General features: G+C 56.6%; 2 protein-coding genes and 1 long non-coding RNA gene across 13 annotated transcripts in view; 2 read left to right on the top strand and 1 right to left on the bottom strand.

Moving 5' to 3' along the window:
* CNN2 (calponin 2) overlaps nt 1-3452 on the top strand; it is an 18367-nt gene extending 14915 nt beyond the window's left edge. The window contains exons 5-7 of the mRNA XM_007072077.4: nt 421-537; nt 1195-1341; nt 1837-3452. Of these exons, the coding sequence (XP_007072139.1) occupies nt 421-537; nt 1195-1341; nt 1837-2100 (528 nt within the window). The 3' untranslated portion in view covers nt 2101-3452. The remainder of the gene's footprint in view (nt 1-420; nt 538-1194; nt 1342-1836) is intronic.
* LOC122463842 lies at nt 1402-24067 on the bottom strand. The gene is made up of 3 exons (XR_006287486.1): nt 23919-24067; nt 9882-9885; nt 1402-1412 (listed from the first exon to the last, which is right to left on the bottom strand). It is a non-coding gene; the product is annotated as an uncharacterized LOC122463842 (long non-coding RNA).
* Nucleotides 5691-24175, top strand: part of ABCA7 (ATP binding cassette subfamily A member 7) — a 45641-nt gene continuing 27156 nt past the window's right edge. For 3 of the 11 annotated variants that reach the window (XR_006287483.1, XM_043536094.1, XM_043536095.1), the window contains exons 1-15: nt 9959-10311; nt 12540-12665; nt 13486-13579; nt 14107-14248; nt 15037-15164; nt 15636-15757; nt 17753-17947; nt 18386-18475; nt 20706-20943; nt 21589-21728; nt 22004-22120; nt 22440-22619; nt 22718-22926; nt 23064-23240; nt 23953-24175. Coding sequence is in view for 10 of the 11 variants with exons in the window: in XM_043536094.1 (XP_043392029.1) it covers nt 12600-12665; nt 13486-13579; nt 14107-14248; nt 15037-15164; nt 15636-15757; nt 17753-17947; nt 18386-18475; nt 20706-20943; nt 21589-21728; nt 22004-22120; nt 22440-22619; nt 22718-22926; nt 23064-23240; nt 23953-24175 (2121 nt within the window). In the remaining variant the exon portion in view is untranslated. Of the gene's footprint in view, nt 5805-8900; nt 9113-9958; nt 10312-12539; nt 12666-13485; nt 13580-14106; nt 14249-15036; nt 15165-15635; nt 15758-17752; nt 17948-18385; nt 18476-20705; nt 20944-21588; nt 21729-22003; nt 22121-22439; nt 22620-22717; nt 22927-23063; nt 23241-23952 lie in introns of those variants that run through there. The other 8 variants (XM_043536093.1, XM_043536092.1, XM_043536090.1 and 5 more) reach the window with 4 other exon arrangements.

Raw genomic sequence — 24175 nt, 5'->3', positions numbered from 1 at the left:
AGAATCCCCCATTTACTCTAGTTCACACCAGCAAGTGACCAGCGTCTGAGCTGTGCTGCAGCATGGAGTCCTTACGCTCTGTCCCACGCTGTCTCTGCGCCGCTTGCAAATCTGCCACGTTCCACCCCATAAGCAGCTGCATTTCTGCGGTGGATAAAGGATCTCTGCTTCATGGCTATAGCTTGCAGAACTGTAAAACACCTTGCGCCCTGTCAAAGGTGCTGTGCAGGAAGTGAACAAATAGCCATCTCCGTATGGGATATAAAACCTCCTGCATCTCTAACCTGGCAGTTCCTGGGGTTGAGTCTGTATGTTGACTGACTGCAACGTTAGGTTGTAGTACCCTCTTCTATGCAGGGACAGAACTCGGCGGTTCTAACACTCCTTCTCTCCCCCGCCCGGCCCTTCTCTCTGCTGCAGGCAAAGACCAAGGGGATACAAAGCGACGTGGACATCGGGGTGAAATACTCAGAGAAACAACAGAGGAACTTTGACGATGCAAAAATGAAGGCCGGCCAGTGTGTCATTGGGCTTCAGGTGAGCTGGCTGCTGTGTCCTTCCCATTAGGGCAGGGGTGGGCTAGGCAGGGCCACAGGGTAGGAAGGCATGTCTCATCCCTTTAATACCTGAATTCACTGCCATTGCATATGGCTGATGGTCAAAAGACTTAATAGCCTGGATGTTCTCTTGTTACAGGCTGGATGTGAAACATCCAGCACAAAGTAGAATTGCCCCGTGCCCTTCATCTCCTTCACTGCCTGGATTGTCACTGCTGTCCTGGCTTTCTTGGCATGTCCATTCTCTTGCCCTGGGGGGCTGGGGTGTGAATCTAACAGGTACTCTGGTCTGAAGGGCTGTAGTACAGACTCCCTCCTCCCCACCAACAGAGGTTTGGACCTGGAGGGTTGCCCTTGCAGGGAATTGGAGATGGGAAGTTCTATCCGGGGACAGTTGTGAAATCCATAATACAAGAACACTGGAAAGCATGCTCTTGGAGGCAGGGTGAGAATCCCCGCCCTTGGGAGTCCTCGTACTTACCCCTCTAAATAAGGAAGGTCAGGAGGCTGCCTTTGAGCCATGAGTCGTTGTGCTTAGTATGGGAGTGGGGGAGAGGAGACTTATTTGAGGCGGGGGGAGCCTGCTTCAGACTCGGTTGGGCTGTAACTTTAGTTCTCTGTGTAACTCTGCCCACAGATGGGCACAAACAAGTGTGCCAGCCAGTCTGGCATGACAGCCTACGGCACCAGGAGACATCTCTATGATCCCAAAAACCAGATCCTGGCCCCCATGGACCATTCCACCATCAGCCTTCAGATGGGCACCAACAAGTGTGCTAGCCAGGTAAGCAAGCAGTCATGGACCTGGTGAACCATCTGTGGGGAGGTAAAAAGGGCCAGTTGAGTGACTGGAGTCTCTTCAGCACAGAACATCTGGGTTTAAGGGTGGTATTAAAGGGGGTAGATGCCTGACTGGGCAGCTGGGTGAAATCCAGGAAAGCACCAGAGGTGCCTACTTGATGAAATCTGTGCCTCCTCAGACTGCTGGAGAGCTGGTCTTGTGGTTAGGGCACTGGACCAGGATGTGGATTTGGATTCCTGGCCCTGCCACAGACTCCCTGTGTGACCTTGCCCAAGTTCCTTAATCTCTGCGTCCATTTCTGCACCTCTAAAACAGAAGCTGTACACTCCCTCCTGCCCCCCATCACCACGCAGTCTAGGTAGATCAGCTATTTGGGTAGGGTTTTGCTATGTTCTGTAGCCCCTCATGCAGTGGGGGCCCAATCCCCAATGCGGGTTTCCAGCTGCCACTGTTACCACAACTAATCTGGTCTCTCAGGTGGGCATGACGGCTCCTGGCACGAGGAGACACATCTACGACACCAAAATGGGCACCGAGAAGTGCGACAACACCTCCATGTCCCTCCAGATGGGCTCCAACCAGGGAGCCAATCAGAGCGGCCAGATCTTTGGCCTGGGCCGACAGATCTACGATCCCAAGTACTGTCCCCAGGGCAACACTGGTGACGTGGCCAACGCAGTGTATGACCAGAGCACAGACCCACCCGAGTACCACTACTACCGAGAAGAGGAGGGCTACTAAGCCTTGGGCCCTGCCTGGCCACAAGGCGGCCGCCTCCCCAGGCCAGCTCATGTTCGGATCTCTGTTGCCGGCAACACTCCAGTATCTATAGCCTCTTTTTGTACCTTTTTTTAAACAAATCTTTTTTTCCTGAGCAGACGAAAATCCCATGATCCTAGAAGAGAGAGTTAGTGGCTTCTTAAAATCCTGGGCCATCTCTTACCTTTGGGGGTGCAGCCTGTCGCTTGCAACTTGCAGAATGCAAACAAGGCAGGCCTTTAAATGCTGATGGAGTCCACTTCTAGTCATCCAGGGAGAGAGACGCCAGCAAAACACTGGGGCTACGTGTGTTTCGTGGTGGGGGGGGGGAGCGGAGTGGGGAACTTGCTCGCAAACAGGATGCAACCTTCTAGCATTGCAGTCCTCTATGTTGCAAGGATGCTGCTTATTCTTCATGCTCTGACGTGATTCCTGTAACGCTATTGTAGTTAGCATCAAACACCGCAGGCCTTCCCAAATGACTCCTGGTTACGTTAGTGAGGTCACGAAATCTCAAAGGGAATTAGAGGTGGATTCTAGCACACTGGCTCTGGTAAAGCCTTTGCCAGCTCTTTCTGCTTCTGGAGATCTTGCTCAAGGGCCAAGGAATTCTGTTTTTGTGCCTTTTTATGATGCCACAAGTGAAGCTCTAAAAGGCTCGTGCTCTCTTTTAATGTGTGTGTATATACTTTTAAAGTGAGGCAAGGACAGTAAAGTACCTTGGCGACATCCTAGGGACCAAATGTTTAACTTAATATCTAAAATACTCTTTATTTTGTGGCTCACCTCTCTCCCCTTCCCTCTGCCTCCCCCCTTGGAAGGGAAGAGGGAAGGAAGAATCTTATTACCTGATCCTGTCGTTGCTGGTGCTCAGGCAGACTGCTGCGTCTGCACAGCCAGCTGCGGGATGCTTGGTTGTGTAGGCATTGCCCTGGTAGGACAGTGGATCCTTACAAATGTTAGATGCTTTTGTATGTTTGGCTCCCCCTTAATTTAAACCATCAGGAATATTTTTTTTTTTAAAGTTGCATTTGTATGTGGCCTCCTGATCAGTGTGTCAACTTGGGCATTCCTCAGCCATACTGTGTTCTATAGGGATGGGGTGGGGAACAACACTGCACTGCTGGTAAATTACAAGTCCTTAAGAACTGGATGGGATCTCGGCCACAGCTGTGTCTTAGAGGTCAGAGACTTCCTTCTGCGTATGGATAACCTAAATACTGCACAGTCCTTCCCAGGTGCTACTGTCCTTGTAAAGGTAGCTTAGAACTTTTTTTGAATAAAATGTGAAACTGTAATATTTGAATATAGGCAATAAAAGCTTTCAGATAAGACTTGAGCTGTTGTGACTTTATTTTTTTAAAAGTATATAACACATAGGCCTGGCTCCATTGCAGAAGTACGGAGTTACTTGTTTCTCACTTGGCACGGTCGCTGGGATGGGCCTCGGATTCCAAAGGCAGCGTGTGTGGTCTTTTGTTTTTGTTTTCCCCTCCCCTTAAGTATTGAAATAAGACATTCATTTTGGTCACTGGCTGCCTCTCAATAGCTGCCCTAAGACTCAAATATTTTAAGTTAGTCTCCCTGGTCCATTCTTGACACTCCAAATTAGAGTGAGATGCCTTATTGGATGGTATCTTTAAGGGAACTCCTGTATTGCGAAGAGAGATTTCCCCATTGGTCAGTTTACATTCCATTTCTCATGGTCCACTAAACCTGATGCTAGAAGATAACTAAACCCAACACCTGCAGCTCAGTTATATACCTGAACTCATGGGAATTCCTTAACTCAATACCATCTGAGGTGGGGATCTTGCTAGGCTGGGCTGCATCAGGACTTGTCTCTCCCATCCAGTGCTTTCCTGCTGTTATCTCAGTAGGTGGTGCTCTTCCCTTAATGCTGAAGATGTCTAGAAATAAACTACCCTTCACCTAACCCGGAAGCCAATTCTTCAGCCCTGTGAATCAAAGTGAAGACTCACTGTCCAAGCTGAAATGCCAAAAGCAACCAGCACAAACAGTGATCAGTGAATTCAGTAGTGCCAAGTACTCAAACTAGGAGTCTGGCCTCAACATCAGGTTTTTACTGAATGTTGGGTTTTTTTATTTGCTTTTTTTGTGGTTTGCGCTTGTAGGGAGTTAACTTTTTTATGTTTAAATCTACAGCCATGAGATTAGAAACTCTCCTAAAAAAGAGAGGTGATACTCTCACGTGTAACTGCCTGACTCAAAGAGCTGGAGCTTCAAGAAACTTTAAATCTTGCAAGTCTGGCAATAAAGTAACGGGCGCACGCAGGAGTTAGGTTTTAAAATTTTCTTCTGGAAGGTAATGATGTATAATAATGCCCCTCTTGACCAGTTGGGTTCCACACTTGAAGTAGTTCTGTAGCTCATTGGTTGAGATTTGGTGAACTGTTTCAGGTGGAGAGTTTGTCTAACAGGCATGGCTATGTGATTGGTTGGCATTACCTATGGGATAACCATGTGGCCATGCCATCTTTGCCCTTGCCCTGCTGTCCTACAGCTATATTGTCCCTGAATTAACTTATTTAAAGTAATCAGCTGAGTCTTTTCTACAGGAAGTGGTGCTAAGCTGCTTGGCTTTGCTCTCCAAGGTAACTGAGGTGCATGTGAGCAGTAGCCTTCAGGCCTGATTCTGTCCTGCATTTTGCACAGCCCCTGTCCAGAGCTGGTGTGAAATGCTACCCGGTCAGAACAGTGTGACATTCCTTCTGATGTAAATAACGAGATTGGGCTCCTGAGAGGTGAGATTAGCACAGGTCTAGGAATAAAGCAGTATCCCTTTAAATCGGCTGTGTGTACATGTGTTCCTGTATATCAGGTCTAGAACTAAAAGCATAAATAAACTGCGGTTAGTTTTAATCTGAAATGAGGTTTTTAGTTGTTGCAGTGCTTGCCACCCTCACTGCTTCCTGGGGCAGGCGGGTCTCGGCTTGCACGACTGCCTTTTGCAGTAGAAAGTCCTGTGCTTTCAGTAACTGGCTTGCTGTAGTGGAGGAGGAGAGGTGTGGGGTTTTCTGAGAGTGGAAGCCTCCAGCGTGGGGCACCATGAAAGCCCTACAACTGCCACACTCCCCGGGCACTGGTGGAGTTTTGCTTGTGTGAACTCAGAGTCTCTGAACACTTGGCCTCACGTGGGGAGGGGGCTGCACACAAGCCTGGGTGGAGTGAGGGGGGGCTGAGCTCTGCAGCATCCCAGCTAGGCATAACTCAGCCCTTGCTTAGGGCCCTGAGCAGGGGCCCCCTATTCATTAGTAGGAGGTGTTGTGGGGGGAGGCCTCCCCCCAAATATTCCTTCTGGGCAGCCCTGGAGCTCTGCTTGGGGAAGGGGGCTCTGCAAAAGGCCGGAGCCCCCGCTCTGGATTTGACTGGCCGCGTGTGGGGTGGGAAGGGGCAGTTCAAATCCAGCCTGCGCTGTCTGCAGCCAGCTCTGGGGGCTTCGCTCCTTTCATCCTTCTGAGCAGCAACGGGCCCTTTAAGAAAGTGTGTGACGTCACCCGACCGGCACGGCCCCCCTCCCCTCGGGCCGCTCGCGGCGGCTTTGGAGCCGCGGGGGCGGGGGCGGGGCTGGCGGAGCGCTGAGCCTGCCCCAGCCGCCGGCCGGCGCGGGAGAGAGAGGCTGGGGGCTTCCCTTAAAGGGGCCGCGCTGGCTATGGAGTGAGCAGGTACGGGGGGGGGGGAGAGTACAGCTAGGGAAGGGGGGGCAGTGGGGCTCGGGGAGGGGGCAGGATTCTAGAGCTAGGGAAAGGGGGGCAGTGGGGCTCGGGGGGGTGGGGTTCTAGAGCTAGGGAAGGGGGGGCAGTGGGGCTCGGGGGGTGGGGTTCTAGAGCTAGGGAAAGGGGGGGTGGGACTTGGGGAGGGGGCAGTGGGGCTCTGGAAGGGGGGGTTCTAGAGACAGGTGGGGTCCTGGGGGTCCCAGTGCGGCAGGACCCATCTCAGGCCAACAGAGGTCACAGAGGGAGTTGCAGGTGGGCCGAGGGGTAGCAGCTGCTGGCTCTGTCGCTGCGACTTTTGCATCCTGGGCAAGGCTTCTCCTGATCCCTGTCCTGACCCCACGGCAGAAGGCAGCATCTCTTTCCCGCGTCAGGGGGAGCAGAGAGCCTGCAACCCACCCTCTCCCAAGTGCTCCCCCCTGTTTCCCCCTCTCTCATTTGGGGTGCGATTGCTTCCTTCCTTCCTAGCCTCTGCAGTGCCAGGGCTTGGACGCTAGCCAGCGGCATCCTGGAGTCTTTGAAGGCCTGGGCTTGCAATCCCCGATCCTCTGGGGGGCTCAGCTGAACTTGGATATGCAGCTGTGGTGGAATTGAAGCCAGTTCTCAGCAGACATCTCAGGGAATCAGCTCGCTGCATCCCAGGGTTTCTAAAATCCCTGGAGTCACTTCCAGCGTATGCAGGGAAGGAGGTCGCAGTGGATGGCTGGCTTTTATCTGGCACTAGTTTATCTGGGTAAAGCTGGAGGAGCGGTGAATGAAGATCATACCGCTGCCAGCGTGCAAGAGAAACCTAATGAAAAGACACTGGAGAACCCAGGGAGTGGGGAATGCTGGTTCATTACTATTCCATGGAAAGCTGCTCCCCGCATGCTGGGGCCCTGGGTCTCCGTTGCCTGCGCTTTGTGCAGGTGTTTACACCAGTGCAAATGGGACCGAATGGGAACGGTCGTGGGTTTGCCCTGGGGTCAGTGGCAGCGGGAGGTGCAGGGTGACCGAGCCAGCCCCGCTTTGGGGGTTCTGATTACATCAGGGTAGCTGCGCCAGTGATGCTCCAGTGCTTTGCCGTGTAATCGGCACTTCTGGGGGGCAGCGTGTACAGACCTGATCAGAGCTTTCTTGGCTAGGTTTTTAGTCATCGGGAAGAAATAACCCATTTGTATGAAAATCCTGCGTGGAGCATCCTGTACTCCTGGGCTTTTCTCTGAGCCTGATTGTGAAAGAGAGTTTTTCCTCCTGTCTAAATATAAATAGTTGCAGGTTGATTTCAGGGTAGTTACGGTCCCCTTGGTGGTTGGCGTGGAGAGATTTGTGCATCAGAGGCAGCCCATCCTAGCATAGTTCCTGTTACTACTGTTTTGACATTTGGGTTGGTTCAAATGCTCTCACGGTTCTGGTTTCAGAGTAGCAGCCGTGTTAGTCTGTATCCACAGAAAGAAAAGGAGCACTTGAGGCACCTTAGAGACTAACCAATTTATTTGTTAGTCTCTAAGGTGCCACAAGTGCTCCTTTTCTTTCATGACACTTCAGTTTTTTCCCATGGCTACCATTTTGATAACCTCCTACTTGAAAAGTGACTTGATTTTTCATTTGTTTTTGGCATGCAGGTGTCAGGGTAGGTATTTTGTAGGGTAGGTTGATATAAAGTATTTGCATGTGAGCGTCAGGCTAATGACCAAGGAGCAAACCATCAATACAGCATATCAAGGGCTTATGTCAACTTGCCTGGGAATTGCAGTGTTGCCAACTCTTGTGATAACTGGTGTTTTAATTAAAGTCCCAGACATGGAATCCTGTGGTTATATGAAAAGATGAAAAAAAAATTTTAAGTAAGTTTCTACTCATGGCTGCAGAGAAAAGCTTGAAAATGTGACCAAAGTACAGCTTACAGGCTCAGAAAACAGAAGACAAATGAAAAGAACCCAATGTTTATATTTATATCTACATCTATATCCTGATTTTTAAAGCAATTCTGAGAGTTATTTGGGCCTGCCTCATGGCTGTTGAACATTTGGGGCTAGCAATGCTAGAAACTGGAGACCTGGGCTGTGTTTCCCAGCTCTGCCACCGATCTGCTGGATGACCTTGGGCAAATCACATTCCCCTCCCATCCTTTGTCCGTCTCGTCTGTTTAGACTGTGAGCTCCTTGGGGTAGAGAGGGGACTGCCTCTTACTGTGTTTGCAGCACCTGGCACTGTGGGGTCCTGACCTCAGTTGGTATTGCTGGGCATTATTGGACTATAAAGAATAATAAAGTAATGGATTGTGTTTAAATGGCCTTGTATATTTTACTGCTGTGTGATGTGTAAAGTGGGCCTGAAAGCTTTTTCTCTCTTAACATTCTGCTAGTTTTTAACCTTGGAAATATCAGGTGTTGAAATCAAGCAAACCAGCACCCCATCATTTCCTTCCTTGCTACAGCATGAGTGGTGTAGAACTGGCCTGCATGGGCTCAGGAGATCAGTACGGGTCACTCAGAACAGCTGTATTTGCTGGGCTTTTCAGCACTGAATGACACTGTGTATTGGTCTGACCGTTGCGATTCACGAGGGCCCTAAGTAACATCAAGGCCCTGGTGGATGGATCAGCCTGATTCCTAGTGGGGGTGGCCATGGGTGTGTGTATGTCAGAGAATTCTTTCCCTCCAAGCCCCATCGCCTGAGGGCTCACCTGTGTGCTGCATGATGCATGGCATCCTGGTGGACAGGGCATTGGAATGGGAGTCCAGTCCCCTGGCCTCCATCGTCTGCTCTGCTGTTCCCTCATTGTGCTCCTTGGCCAAATCAGTTCCCCTCTCGGCCTCAGTTTCCCCATCTGTAAAATGAGGGGATGGGGAAGGTGGGAGTGCAAGCCCGATTGGAGCGCCCTGGACAGGGAAATCCTTCAGCCTGGCCCCTGCCTTAGTGCTGCTGATGTCAGGCTCTGCAATGTGCTTAGGATTTCCTGGCAACATCATAATCCTGCCTTGCTGTGGGACCTGCTTATCCCCGTGGGCAAGGGGGAGCAGCAGACTAAGCCCCAGCAGCAGGGCACTACGGGTTGCCTGCCCTGTTGCTCAGCATGGGGAGCACTGGCTGAAAGCGAATTCTGACCCCATCCCTAAAGCTAGCAATGGGGAGCTGCTCGGAACCGAGAGGTGGGGGGAAAAAGCTTGACTGTGAAACCAGCCGTCACTTGGATACTGACCAGGCTCCGGCTTTGCCCATGTAGCGATTCGAGTTGGATGGACGTGTTGACATTTTTCTGGTGGGGGAGGAGAGAGGTGAGTTTGCAGCTGCTTTGGTTACAAAACCCTTGTGGTGTTGAAACTGACTGGCCCTGGTGTGAAATGAACCAGATCCAGTCACAGGGACCGCAAGGGTCATCTCGTCTAACCCCTGTTCCCTTGCTTTAACCTGGAGATGGGAATCCTTCAAATATTCAGAAAGGAGTTGGTTTTCTTTTATGGCTTTGTGTAAATGACTGTGTGTCCTGGTCAAATTCAGCTACAAATTCTGCCTGTCCCCTGGCCCTCTAAGAAATCCCTCTTACAGTTTTAATGTAATGCTGCACTTGACTTCCTGATCTTAACTGTTGTTGTGATGTGCTGACTTCCACCCCAGAAGTGACTACGTTTTAATGGTGGATGAAATTATCACTCTGCACAAAATGCCTTGGTTTACTTTCCAAGGTGCTTGGAGATAGCATTACGGAGCATAGTCTGAGAGAGATCTTTAGGGATGCAAGATGCTATAGATAATGTAGGGCAGGGGCTGTGTTTTTGTTCTGTTTGTTGTACAGTGCCTATCACAAGGGGCTCCCGGTCCAGGTACTACAATAATATAAATAATAATCATGAAAATATTATGAAGGGCTTGCTCCTGACGCCATTGACGTCAATGGGCATCTTTTCATTGATTTCAGTGAGAAATTAAATGTCCAATAGTTGGGGTTTTTAATACACTTCTGTGGAATGTCATTGGTTCATTTTATTCCCCCACAAAGCGCAGGGGGCAGGGTGAGTTGCGAACCGAATAAACTTTTCTGCTGACTCAGCTGGAATAATCTCCGAGAAAATCAGCTCAGCGGACTGAGTCTGTCTGCACCGACTGGGAGCTTTGTGCGTCTAAGAGGTGTTACGGGCTGGCGCGTCCGCAGTTGTTTCTCGTTGGGCCAGTTTTGAAAGAGTTCACCTTGCTGGGTGTTCAGGAGAGACGGAACAGCCCAAGGAGCTTGAACGTCCCTCTTAGCCACTAGCTCTGGTTCCTCCGGGTCAGGGTTGAGATGAGGGGGCTGCATGTGTGGGGGCAGGATTTGGAAGCTGGTTTGTGCCTACACAGAGTCTCCTCTGTCTAACCTCTCGGCAATGAAGCTGAGCAGCATCAGACGTGAGAGCAGCATCAGCAGAGATGAAACCAGCCTGGGTTTGTGCCGATGATTTGCCTTCACTAGCCCTTGGACTTCCAGCTACGTGCTGTCAGGGTATTTCTATCCCTGTGATATAACGCCACAGCCTGGCTAGGCCCACACTAAGCATGGTCCCTGGACAGTTGCTTCAGGACTGGGTATGTTCAGCTGGTTTAGCAGAGGGATGATCCCGTTTTAAGGCTTCCCAGCTGAGATCGGCTCTGCAGCGAGGATCCTTGGGCTGTGGGACGGGATTTGCCGATGTTCTGGGGGGAGGGCTAGCTCTGTCTGTTCTCTCTGGCTTCCTGTCCGAGTTACTGTGTTGCCTTTGAAAGTTGCAGGGCTGTTGTCAGCTGGGGTGTGGGGGAGGGTGCCTGGGAAATGCTTGTTGCTGAGACCAGGGCAGGTTCTAGAGCCCTGTCCAGGGCACCCGGCTCTGTGACCCTGGGGCAGTGCACTTGGCCTGGTTGGCACAACCCAGCTGTGATCTTTGCTTGCTTAGTGTTGGGGCGTCCATTCCTGGCTGGCCGCCCTTTGTCCCTGTGTCGGCCTGGGCCAGTCTGAAGATCATGCAGTAGCTTGCGAGGGTCCAGGCACCGAACCATCTTGCCTGTGGACGGTGGCGTTTGCAGATTCAAAACTCTCTCTTCAAGAAGCCCTGCCTTCACCAGCTGCGTCAGCCCTGCAGGGGACGGAGACCTGCTGAGCCCGCTGCTTATTGTGTAAAACCTTGCTGGGCTCCCGGTTATCTTCCTTCCCCTGTCCTGTTGGTCTGCTTCAGCGCCTGGGGCATCTCGGCACAACCCTGGACAGCGAGCTCTCTGGGGCAGGGCCTGTCTCTGGAGTCCTGTCTGTGCAGCGCCTAGCGCAGCGTGGCTTGATCGGGGCTGCGGGCCATATTGTGAAACGGACACTAATGTAACCCTGATAGAGGAGCAGATCAGCTGGGGCCATTTCCTCCCATCTCTTTTCAGCTTAGAGCCCTGCTCCAGTCCAGCCGGGGCCAAGCTGCAAATCCCCAGGCTGCCAGGGCCAGCCGGGTGCATATGGAGCGTGGGAGGCTTGACCCCTGCAGAGCCTTGTGATTGGCTGCAGAGATGCCTCAGCTTTGGGCTCCCTGCGGAGATAGATCCTCCCTATGTTACAATTCCTGCCCTGTGTTGGGTGGTGGGGGCCATGTCACTGGGCGCCTGATAGCCCCGAAACCTTGCCCCGCCCCGCCCCGTCTTGCTGCTGAGCTGATGCTTCGTTTGCTTTAAAGTCATTCTTTTAAAACCGGCTGGTTCTTTTCTCCCTTGGCTGGGCGTGCGGTCTCCCAGCTGCTCACGTCCCCAGGTGCAGCGGTGGGGTGTGTGTGTCAGGGAATGGGGGGATCAGGTCTGGTGGCCAGCCGGGTGCTCCCGCCCTGGGCACCTCCTGGAAGGCCCTGAAGGAGTTGCAGGAGAGTAGAGCTGGCGCTGTCTGTTCTGCTGGGCTGCGAACAGAGTCACTCCGGGGAGGGTGGGAGCCTGGCGTGCCAGGGCCCGTGGGCAGGGTTCCCACGCCAGAGGGTCATGTTACCAATTAGCTTCCAGGCCCCTTTGTTACTTAATGGTGACTTGGAGTCTCTGAGCTGTTGCCCCGGCAACCTCCTCCCCTCTGTAAAAGACACAACCTTTGTTCTCCAAAGTTCCCATACAAGTTCGATGTGCCCTGGGGGCCGGGGTGGGAGAGCGGGGGCCAGAGATCCGGCTGTGGGTAGACAGAGCTGGGTCATGGCAGCAGGGGGAGAGCAGGATGATGGAGCTGGCTCAGGCAGATTAGACCCGGGGTGCCTCTAAGCAATCCCCGCAGCCAGCGTTCCTGCTCCAGTCTCTGCAGCGCCCCCTGCTGGGACTGAAACGGGCGCCTGTTCTCCCCAGCGCCCCCTGTTGGTAGAGCTGGGGAGTGGGTTACCCAGGAGCTCCCTCCTCTGCCAGCGTTCCCTGCAGCGCCCCCTGCTGGGAGGGCCTGGGACTGGGTTACCCAGGAGCTCCCTCCTCTGCCAGCGCTCCCGCCCCATGCCCTACAGCGCCCCCTGCTGGAAGAGCCGGGGAGTGGGTTACCCAGGAGTTCCCTCCACTGACAGCAGTCCTGCCCCATACCCTACAGTGCCCCCTGCTGGGAGAGGCTACTGCTGTCCAAAGTTTTTACTGTTCCCCATAGTTCCTCCTGCAGGGAGAGGATGGGGCAGGTGTGGCGATAAATGCCTCAGTGACTCTTGTTGGCCCAGAAGCACCTTACTTTGCGTTTAAGTCGATTCTCCACTGATTTTTGTTCCCCAGCATTGACAAGAGAGCCGGCAGCGTTAGCATGGTGGGGGCAGCCCTGCCTCCATCTGCACCATGGGGTTTGGGACCCAGCTGGGGCTGCTGCTGTGGAAGAACTTCACCTATCGGCGCAGGCAGAAGGTGAGTCGGCTCAGAAGCAATTTGCAGCCAGGGACCAGAGCCCTAAATCCCACTGGGCACAAGCTGCAGGTTGAAAGGGGGAAGCTCGTCCTCTCAAGAGCAGCCCCAGGTGGAGATTGGTGGGACTGAGCCACCGTTTATGGGGCCCGAGTGAGCTTAGATGGAAAACAGCTGGGTTCCTCCCCTTCATTTCCAAGGGGATCCCTCTTCTCCTCCCGCCATCAGCCTTCCTCCTCTCATTGCCCTTCTAACTGCACACACCCCTTCCCATCACTGTTCCCTCTAAGCTGTGCACGTGTGTGCATGCACACAGATCCTAAACCCCGCGCACACGGCGAAACACCATGCGCACAAAAATTTGCACAGAAGCATAAAAATTTGCACAGAAGAAATTTTTTGTGCACACGGCCTGTCAAAAATTATAGGGAACATTGCTCCCCATCTCCTAAACTTCCCTGGATCCAGAGGAGGGAAGCTGCCTTCTAATATCACAGCAGCTCCTGGACTTACCCATGTGAGCAGGGTGGCCGGGGCCCAGGTGCCTGGGTGGGTCTGATGGTGGGGGTGAGATATCGGGGGGCGGGGGGAAGGGCTCACCACCCATCCTAAAGAGCCATCCATCCGGGCAAGATCCATGAGAGGAGAGATGGGAACCCGCCTCCCCTTGTGCTCAGGACGATCCCCAAGTTGTTCACTCCACATCCGTGTGGCTCACTGTGGAGGGGGCTGACCAGGCTGGTCCCCTCTGCTCCCGCTGCTGCCCCTGCGGGTTCCATGTGAATCGTACGACCGCTCCAGGCCCAGCTCTGTCTTTCTCCAGATCCAACTCACCATTGAGCTTCTGTGGCCCCTCTTCCTCTTCTTCATCTTGATCTCGGTGCGGCAGTCGCACCCGCCTTTCGAGCAGCGTCAATGTAAGTGCCGCCCCCTGCCCTCTGAGGTGGAGACCCAGCTGGCGAACCGAGTCAGTCCAAACCAGTTTCAAACCAGTTCTCGTAATGCCCTTCCCCGATCCTTGGCTGCCTGTGGCCCAGCACCAGGGTTAGGGGAGGGGCTTCTCTGTGCACCAGGGGATGAAATTCACCCTGTGCCAAGGATTGGGTGGTCTGCCCCGCAGTGGGCATCTCACAGTTTAGCACGACAAGCAGGGCCTGTTCTGAAGAGGACCTAGATTGAGAGGGGGCTTCTGTGGCTGCGGCGAGGGGGTGGGTTTGCAGAGCAGCACGGAGGAGACGTATGCATCTGCGGTCTTAGCAGTGTCCAGTGCTGTTGGCTTTTTGCTTTCCTGGGTGCTAACGTCTGCCCCAGACAGGCGGGGAGAGGAGATGCCAGGGTCTCTGCCCAGCAGCCCTTATGTAGAACCACAGCTGACATTCAAGTTGCATCTGACATTCTTCTGCGGCCTTCTAGCTCCTTCTGGGCTCTCTCCCTCTCTCTACAGGTCACTTCCCCAACAAGGCCTTGCCCTCGGCTGGGACGCTGTCATGGATTCAGGGCATGATCTGTAACGTGAACAATCCCTGCTTCCAGTACCCGACGGCCGGTGAGACGCCCGGCGTGGTGGGGAACTTCAACCAGTCCATGTGAGTCGCTGTCTCACCTGCTGCCTGCTCTGGCTTCTGGCGTTACGCCGGCGGGAGTACGGGCGGCTGCCTTGGTTTGTTGCCAGGCGATCTGTTGCTACGCGCGGCGTGGCCTTGATATACCCCCACGCGATGGGAGCTGGCCCCCCATCGCACCCATGCTGGTTGGGTTGGGAACCTGGGGCCACCCACGCTTTGCTCACCTGAGACATCCCCTCTCCCCGCCCGCCCCCCAACTGGCAACTTGTCGCCAGCCCAAGGGATACTGCCCATTCACTGTAGACAATTCTAGCTGCCCTTCCCCGAACGCCTGGAGAGATTGCAGCCATGCAGTGCTCCACCTTGAGCCAAGCGCAGGTGTATCCTGTGGAAACTACAGCTCCCAGCATGCAATGCTCCTTATTCTTTCAAGCATATGGAAGTGGGGTCCATAATTCCCAGCATACAATGCTGCTGCTGCTTTCAAGCAGGTGGAGGTGCAGCTGGAGGTGAGGATAACTCCCAGCATGCAGTGCTTCTGGAGGAGAGTACTCTTTTGCCTGGAGGAGGCATGCTGGGACATGTAGTCTTTTTGGACCACACACTTGGCTCAAAAGGGAGCATGGTGTGGGGGTCTCCAGCCTGCATTTGGGCAGGGGAGCGAACTCACAGCCTGCACAGGCTGCCTCCCCTGTCCCAGGTAGATTCCTAGCTCTTCCCAGAGGCGTGAAGGGAGCAGTCCCTTCTCAGAGGGGAGCAGATGCTAAGTGATGACTTCGTCTCAGTTCCTTGTCTCTCTGTCCCTGCAGCATCTCTCGTCTGTTTGCTGATGCCCAGAGGGTGCTGCTCCATGCCAACAGCAAGCAGACCCTGAGCAGCTTTGGCCAGCTCCTGCCTGCCCTGCGCCGGCTCTGGGGGAGCGGAGCTCCATGGATGGGTAAGGCCTCCAGCCAGGACTGCAAGGAGGGGTTGATCCGATATTCTGCTGGGACACCCAGGCATTTTAACTTTGATCCAGGCCCGATGGGGGACTGTGCTGCAAAACTTGAAGTGAATCAGTCCCCCCCGCCCCCCCCCCTTTTAGGTTTACACCAACAGGGCTCCTCTCACAGCACCCTGCAGGATCAGGCCCTGTAGGTATGTCTTCACTGCAAAGGTGACTCGGGCGATTGGCATGTGGATGTTATAGCAGCTACACTCAATTGTGTCCACACTGGGGCTGCACTTAGTGGTGTATGTTGCGAGGACTTCTGGGGGCATAACTCCTGGTTCCTGGCACTGCAGTTAGCTGAATGACTCTGGTTCTTTGCCAGTGAATTTCCCAACCTCATTGCTGCTGCTTTCTCATTCCCGTTGCCCCTCTCCTGGCTTGGCCTCACCCCCGCCCTTCTCTCCATGTGTCCCCCAGCCAGGCCGGTCAAGGACTACCTGAAAGAGGGCGAGACCTTTTCCCGCTTCCTCCAGACCAACGCCTCCCTTCCCCCTGCCCTGGCGGAGGAGCTGCTGGGAGCTCGGTTGGACCTGCGCATCGTGAGTAGGGCTGATCCCGGGGTCCATGATAGGGGCAAGGGGCTAAGAACCCTACCCTCCTGTCTGTGGGTGTGTTGCAGGGCCAGGTCCTCCATTACCCACGTGCCCTCTTGGGAGCCAGCCAGTGGCAGTTGGCATGGGGGTCCCGGCTGTCAGCGCTTTGCAGAGTCCAGTAATGTCAGGGCGGCGGGAGAGGGATTGAGAGCAGGAAGCAGGGAGAGACGGCTTCAGCAGAGCGGGGAGCGTGACGCAGAGACGCACCAGGAGGTTGTTCTGGATGCGGGAGGATGCAGAGCAGAAGGTTCTTGCCCCAGGAGTGAGGAGGGACAGAGAGGAGGCTGGTGCTGGGGGGCGGGGATGTCAGATACATTGTGCAGTACCAGTACCCAGGCCCCACCTTTGGGCCCCCCAAAAAAGTAAGCCCCAGCAGTGAGTTCTTAGGGCTGGGGAAGCCCGGTTGTTGTTTGTATTTACAGTGGGACCTTAGTGCCCCAATTGAGATCAGGGCCCTTGTGCCAGGTGCTGTACGTGCACCTGGGGGCAGAAGTCCCTCGAGCTCTGTGACGCTTTGGGGTTCGACCCAGACCAGCAAGGGATTGTGGCACCGTCTGCCCTGTAACCCGGGGCGCTTCTGTTCTGGTTCCAGCAGCCGCCATACAGCACAGTAACCTCACTCCAGTGTTCACCAGCCTTCCCCCTTGCAGTGCGACACCAACACCCAGCCAGTCCCGAGTTGTCCCCCAACCGTCTGCCCCACAGTGTCCCGCTCTCTCGTTGCACGCTTCCAGAAATGATTCAGGGCGTTGCTCCCTTAAAGAGACCATACCCCATTGCGTGCTACCTTAACTGGGGCTAACAGACCCTCTGTTGTAATCAAAGCACTGAATCGGCTTATAGTGGAAGTAAAATAAGTCCTATTAAGCAAAAGGTCGTAGGGTTAAGTGTTACCCAAGAGTAAGGAATAAAGATAGGAAGGGTGACGAGCAAACAAAAGTAGCAACATGCTGCGAAGACTAAAACCTGATGTCACAAACGAGAGTCTCTTGTTCCAAGGCGTGTTTCTCACCACGTCTCTTCTCCAGCCTGGCTGGCCAGACCCCTTCACAGGTCTCAATGTGCCTCTGTCTCCTCCGGTGAAGGAGGCCAAAGGGGCTTGTTCGCTCCGCTAATAGCGTCCCAAAGTTCGTCGACCCTGCTTCAAGAGGCAGGAAGGCGGCTTCCTGCGGGTGCTATCTCCATCCCCCAGCGAGACTAAGTGTCTGTCTGCCCCCACTTGCAAACCGGGCTCATCTTTGTCTTTGGTCTCCCCTGGCTTAATTGACATTGGAGACACAGTCACACGGATGGAACCACATTCCTTTGTCAGGAGCAGGTGTGGCCCAGTACAGGTTAAGCACCCCTGTTCAGCACCGATCTATAAAGTCCTTTGTGGGTTTACCCTCCAGACGTCACGGCAGAATGTTAATGCTCAGTGAGTTATTGGTTTTCTAGTGATATATCCCATCCACCTTTGGGGTATGTATCGTGACAACGGGGGGGGCCGACTGGCACTGGGGTGCTCACAGTGTAAACAGACAAAGGAGGGATCGTTGTCCCCATTTTACAGAAGGGCAACCGGGAGGTTAGGTGACGAGCCCAAGGTCACCCAGGGAATCTGTGGCAGTGCTGGAAAACAAACCCAGCTCTCCCAGGCCGGTGTGTTGACCACAAGCCTGGCCTGCCTTCCCCAGTCTCTGCCCAAACAGTCTCATGTGCTGGGCTGCTGTTGCTTCCAGGGGTGCTGTGCTGGAGGCTGGAGCTAGGGGACGGCCTGTCGCAGTGGTCCGCAGGCTGCCCAGGTCAGGACAGAAGGTGGCACGCTGGAGCCTGTGGTCTCCGCCGGCTGTGCGGCCGGACTGAAGCTGAGGATGGCTGCAGGCCCCTACGGGGGCGTCTGACTGGGAGGGCTGTCCACTGCTTCTCTGGCTACCGGGGCGCTCTCGTCTCCCCCTGCAGCTCTCCCTTGCCGCCACCGGCATGCCGCTGAAGGCCATCGTCTGCAACGCCTCCGTGCTGGCGGAGTTCCTGGTGGCAGCGGAGACGAGCTCCGGGGAGCGCCTGCAGGGGCGGCTCTGTGCTCTGCCAGCGCCCACCCTCCAGGCCATGGAGCGCAGCTTCCTCTCGCAAGCGGATTTCTCCCAAGTCTTGGCGGTAGGGGGCTGGGGGGGGGGGGCTGCCGGAGCCATGGGGCTGGGGCTTCTATCGGCAGATGTCTCCAAACTGTTTGGAGAAGGGACCCCCTGTCCACACCTGCCCCTGGGAGCCAATGGGAACTTGAGTGGGAGCGGGGCTCGGTGCTCTGGGTGCGTCCGGAGCTGGGTGCCAGGTGGCTGTGGAAGGAGCTGGCTCTCGGCACTGAAGTTCACGCCCTGGGTCGGGGATCAGGGTGTGTGATGGGGGCTCCATCCCTGTGCTGCCTGGCTGGTTCATCCTCTCCCCATTCCGGAGCTAGATCTTCCCCGGCTTAGGCTGCGGGTTTGTGTCTGAGATGGGGCCACCCAGGCCCGTAGCCCCTTGCAGCCCCAGTGAGCTGTCTAGCTGAGCTGCCAGGAGCCCCGTAGGGGGTCTGACTCTTCTGCCCTCTCACAGGAGCAGCTGAGCTCCAAATCGGACGACGTGGTGAGCGCCGTGGAGACCCTGGTCACTTTCCTCCAGGGCGCCGAGACGCTCGCGAAGGAGGTAACGGAATCTCTGCTGGCCCCAGGTCTGCACCGCTCCCAGCACCCCCCCTGCCCTACAGCCCCGCTGGGACCCAGGGCCTGAGGTTTGGGGGACGACTCCCCGGTCAGCGTTTCTATAGGCAGTCTCCTCCCCGGCGCCATGCGGCAACGCTTGTGACCAATGACAGGTCTCCCCTCCACAGACAGTGTTCAAAGCACAGGAGCCTGTCATCCGCTGATCATGGTTAGGCGTGCCCGCTAGGGTAGAAAGAGGGAGAGGCTTCCCGAACTTCTTATTAGCCCAGGGCTGTGCAGCTCAGTGCACCAGCTGGGCTTCCACGTTCCCACTGCTGGGCCCCCTGCCAGCTCCTTGTGCGATGCCAGCCAGACAAGGAGTCTCCCCCGGCACGCAGATCCCAGGATTCTCCAAGCCCGGTGGAGCTGCTAGGAAAATCTCTCTGCTCTTTTCCACCCCCTCGTGTCTGTGAACAAAACGAAACCTGAATATCGTGGTGGCTTTCCCCTTTTCCTCTCTTTCCCCCTTCCCCTCCCTCCCCACTGGAAAAGAGAGGTGGAGAAAGGAAGGGGGAACCCTTAAAAAAAAACAAACCCCACCCATGGCAAATTATTCCAGTTTTGGAAACTGAACAATTGGGGGATTTCGTAGCGGGAGGGGGAACGTTTTGGCTGAAATGAAAATGTTCTTTGTGGTAGAAAAAAACCTTTTTCACCCACCCCTCCAATGTTTAGGTGATTAGGCAGTGGGTGCAGCCGGGGCTGTGGTGCCTGTTTGATCTGCCCCAAACCAGAGGGACCTCCCCTCTAGGGGCAGTTCAGTCTCCTTGTGCCAGTCAAACCGCGGCCTCCCAACAAAGGGGCCTGTTTGTGCCAGCTGTATCGGTGAGGGCGCCCGGGAACTGCCCTAAGACCCGCCAACTCATGTTACGGAGTACCAATGGGGCACATACCTCACCACCACCTCCCACCCCCCCTCCACTGCCCCCATCATTTCCCCCGCCCGTCTCTGCACCAAAGCTGCAGCTGCCTCTGGGTGGCTGCTCCCAGGTGCCCCCTGCAGGGGGTGCCGGTACCCCAGCACGGAGCACCCAGGGTCTCAGCTGCCTGCACAGTGGCCCTAGCTGTGAGTACCCAGCGAGCAGGGAAGGATGGGACCTCGACCCAGGCAGCGCTGGCATGACCCCTAATCCTCTCCGGTGGCAGCTGAGCAGGGATATCGATGTGGGGTGCCTCTCTTACCCACAGCTCTCCTAAAACAGCTAAATTCTCCTGCTGTAAACCCTCAGAAGCCTCTTGGGGAAGAGCCTGGCTGGGATATTGGTGCCGAGGGTGGGGAAAGTGGCTTTGGGGCGGAGCTGGGCTTCAGATCTCTTTTCTGGATCCTGTCCCTGCTTTCACCCAGACCTTGCAAGAGCATTGTTACTAGGGAGACAGCGTGGTCTAGTGGCTGGGACTTGGGAGACCTGGATGCTTCCAGTGACCCCAGGCGAGTCATTGCCCTGCTGTGTGCCTCAGTTTCCCCTTGTGCCCTTTGGTTGTTGAGATCATAAACTGTCTATGGCAGTGATTGTCTCTCACGATGCCAAAGATATGGGCGCAGGAGGGATCCCTGCGGGACATGATCCTTTCCCCTCCCTGTTATTGCCAGCTTCCCAGGCCCTGCTTTGCCCAGCCCCACAGGGATGGTCCCCGGTGAGCTCCCTGCTCAGGGCCTCTTCGGGCTGCGGGCAGGCCAAGGGGCACATCTCTGCCAATGGTGTTAATGTCCATTAGGCGCTAGTGGGAAGGGGAAGGAATGTTACCCCAGGTTAATCCAAGAAGTCCCCTCCCACTTCAGGCCCGAGCTCCCCAACCCCCCCCCCCGATTAGCAGTTTACACCAGAGGCTCCTTTGCGGTTCAGGGGCTGTGACGGGGGAGCCCCCCAGCCGGACGGTCCCAGTGGCATGAGTGAAGGCATCACGCTGGTCTCCATCCTCTTCCCCAGGCAGGGGGAAGGACCAGGGAGTGAGAGCGAAGGGCACGGCTGGAGGGTCTGGGCAGGGATCCCGGTCTCTATGATGGGGAGGAGGGGCCTGGCTGGGACTGGGGTGGGGCTTGTCCCTCCCCACCCCCCCGCACACACATGGGCCTGGGGGGGACCTGGGGGCTGGGTACCTGTCCCGCGGTCTCAGCCCACCGTGCCCAGCACCCAGCCCGTGTTGGTTTGGAGGCCTGGTGTCTCCTGCTCCAGGTCGGCGCCATGACCAGCTTTGCAGAGTTCCGGCGGGAGCTGCAGGCGCTGTCGGGGCGGGACGCTGGCTCCTCCCTGCAGGGCACCTTCGAGGCCGTGTCCCGCATCGCCTGCGGGCACCCGGAAGGGGGCGACCTCAAGATCCCCTCCCTCAACTGGTACGAGGACAACGACATCAAGGCCTTCCTGAACCGCAACAGCTCAGAGCAGGGAGCCGTCCCGCTGGACAACGCCACCAGTGAGTGAGTGGGGAGCCACCTCTCCCCGCCGGGGCAGGGGAGCTGGAGGGGGGGATGCAGCAGCAGGACCCCATGCGGGTGGAACTGACCCAGCTTGGGCCAACAACGGGATTTGAACCCGGGCCGCGCCGAGCCAAAGGAGCAGGTGCATAAAGCCACCCAGCCTCTCACCCCTACTGTGCGGGCAGCCGCTGGCGGGCGGCAGAGACCCTGCTCCTAGGGCGGGTTAGGCTGGGATCGGGCAGCCTTAGATGGGAGGTTTCCTGGCGGGGCTGGAGCTCAGGGGTGTGGAGAAGAGCTGGGCTTGACTGAGGGGTATATCCTCTGCCCCAGGGGAAGCTGCAGCCCGGGGAGATTCAAGGGGAAGGGGCCTTAGCCAACCACAGCGGGGATGGGGCGGGGTGGGACAGCAGGGAGCCAGGGCCGGGTCTGGAGGAGAGATTTCATGCCCAGCAAGCAAGTTTATTGGAAGTGGGAGGGGGCTGCTCTCTAGAGGGGATCCCCCTTTCCCCAGCCTGTGGTTTTATTGGGGGTGGGAGGGGCAGATCTATAGAGGAGCTCCCCCCTCCTCCTAGTATACAGGTTTATTGGTGGGGGAGGCAGCGTGACCATTTCTCTCGATCCTTTCCCCCACTCCCACGCAGGCCCTTACTGCAAGGAGCTGATCCGGAGCCTGGAGTCGAACCCGCTGTCCCGGATCCTGTGGCGGGGGATCAAACCTCTCTTCATCGGCAAAATCCTCTACGCCCCGTCCAGCCCCAGCACACGAAGGATCATGGCCGAGGTGAAGGAGTTGGGTGGTGGGGGGACGAACCCCAGCTCTGCAGAGTCAGCCCGGAGCACCCAAGGGGCCCCCTCAGTGCCTGGGGTCTCCTCCCCCCCCCCCCCCCGGCCTGGCCTGTGGGCCCTGCTTGAGTCCCTTGGGCCTCCCAACCACTCCACCGGAAGGGCGGTGGGCCAGGGGCAGGCTGGGAGTGAAGGGTGGGGGAGGGAGTGGGGCATGACCCCCAGCTGGGCCAGCAGCCTGTCTCGCCGACCCCCTCGCTTCTCTCGGCCCAGGTGAACCGGACGTTCCAGGAGCTGGCCGTGTTGCGGGAGGTGAGGGGCACCTGGCAGGAGCTGGGGCCTCGGGTCTACGCCTTCCTCAACAGCAGCCTGGAGATGCAGGTCCTTCAGGTCTGTCTCCCCTTGGTCTGCACCAGCCGGGGGCTGTGCAATGGGGGAGCCAGAGGAGTTGGTATAGGGGGAGGGTGTGGTGGGATGGGGGGTAATGGGTGTGCGGGCCTAGAGGGAGGGGTGTGGGTGGATGGGCATGGGGTGTGGGAGGGGGCAAAGGGAATGGGATGGGGGGGCTGGGGAAGGAGGTGCTGTGAAGAGAATGGGGTGGGGGAAAGGGGGTCAGCCCCACTCTGGCCCTGTAGTGGGGCTGTGTCCTGGCCGGGGGATGGTGCCACCCCCCTAGGCAGCCCTGTCCCCTGTCCCTTTGCCCCGGCAGAGCCTGCTGCGGGAACCTGCCACCTCCCGCCTGGTGGAGCAGGGTCTGAACGGCACTTCGTGGGACCCATCGGCCGTGGGCGAGTTCCTGGCGGGGGTGCCAGGGGGCCAGGCCTACACCTGGCGCCAGGCCTACGCAGAGGTGGACCAGGTGGTGGGCACCCTGTCGCAGTTCATCGAGGTGCGGTGTGTGCGAGTAACACCCCCCTGTCCCCCTGGCTACCCACCTCTGGACCTCCCCGCGCTCAGGGCCCTGCTCTCTCCCGCTCCTGCCCGCAGTGCGTCTCCCTGGACAAGGTGGAGGCGGTGGCCTCCGAAGAGCAGCTGGTGTCACGGGCCCTGCAGCTGCTGGAGGGGCGCCAGTTCTGGGCCGGCGTGGTCTTCCTGCCCCCCGACAATGCCACCCCTGGGGAGCTGCCCCCCCATGTCCGCTACAAGATCCGCATGGACATCGACGACGTCACCCGCAGCAACAAGATCAAGGACAGGTGCGGGCGCCTGGGGGAGGGGCCTCTCGAAATGCTGCCCCCCCGCCCCCCAAGATCCCCTTTCTGCGGGGTCCATGTCTGGGGCGGGGGGGGGGGGGAGGTGCTTTGCCCTGCTCACGCTTTCTCCCCTCGCTCAGGTTCTGGGACCCGGGCCCAGCCGCCGACCCCTTCAGCGACCTGCGCTACGTCTGGGGGGGCTTCGTCTACGTGCAGGACCTGGTGGAACGGGCCATCACGCGGGTCCTGAGCGGCGCTGCCAGCCGCACCGGCATCTACCTGCAGCAGATGCCCTACCCCTGCTACGTGGATGACGTGTGAGTGGCCACGGGATCCAGCCTGTCCCCCCTGCAGGCTAGAGCAGGAGCAACATAAAGTCAGGCCTCCCTTCTGGTCACGAACTCTGCAGGGCCCCTGCTGGGTGGGGCAGGAATGGGTCTGTTTTCCTGTGTATCTACCCCCCATGCCCTGCCCCTATATCATGCAGTGCCCCTAGTGACTGGAGTAGGAATTAGTCTGTATCCCTGTGTATTCCCCTACGCTCCTCCAGCCTATTTCCTGCAGCACCCCCTGCTGACTGGGCTGGGAGTGGTCTATATCCCTGTATATTTCCCCCCACCTCCCCATTCCTCCATCCCTTTCCCTGCCGCACCCCCTGCTGACTGGGCTGGGAGCGGTCTATATCCCTGTGTATTCCCCCCCCACATTCCTCCATCCCTTTCCCTGCAGCGCCCCCTGCTGGCCATGGCTGATCTCTGCTCCATTTCAAAGACGGGAGATGATTTCATTCCCAGCTTCTGCAGTCCCTTGCTGAGATTTCCCTGCCCTTTGCCGTGGCTCTCCGGGACGCAGCGGCTTCCTGTGTGGTGTCTGGCTCATGGAGCGTGGTGGGGCATCGTCTCCCATGTTCCTGGGCGCCTGGGAACTGTGCTGAGACCCCCCCCCCCCAACTCATTTCACATAGTGCCAGTGGGGCGCGGCGTTCAAGGGTTAACACGTCTGCTCCCCGCTCCACACGCCCTCCCCCAGTTTCCTGCGGGTCTTGAATCGTTCGCTGCCGCTCTTCATGACGCTGGCCTGGATCTACTCGGTGGCCGTCATCATCAAAGGGGTGGTGCACGAGAAGGAAGCCCGGCTGAAGGAGACCATGAAGATTATGGGGCTCAGCAGGGGCATCCTCTGGCTCAGCTGGTTTATCAGCAGCTTCATCCCCTTCCTCATCAGCTCCTCCTTCCTCGTCCTCATCCTCAAG

This window comes from Chelonia mydas, chromosome 25 (genome assembly GCF_015237465.2).
Source record: "Chelonia mydas isolate rCheMyd1 chromosome 25, rCheMyd1.pri.v2, whole genome shotgun sequence".
NCBI lineage: Eukaryota > Metazoa > Chordata > Testudines > Cheloniidae > Chelonia > Chelonia mydas.
This window is presented reverse-complemented; position numbering and strand designations above follow the sequence as displayed.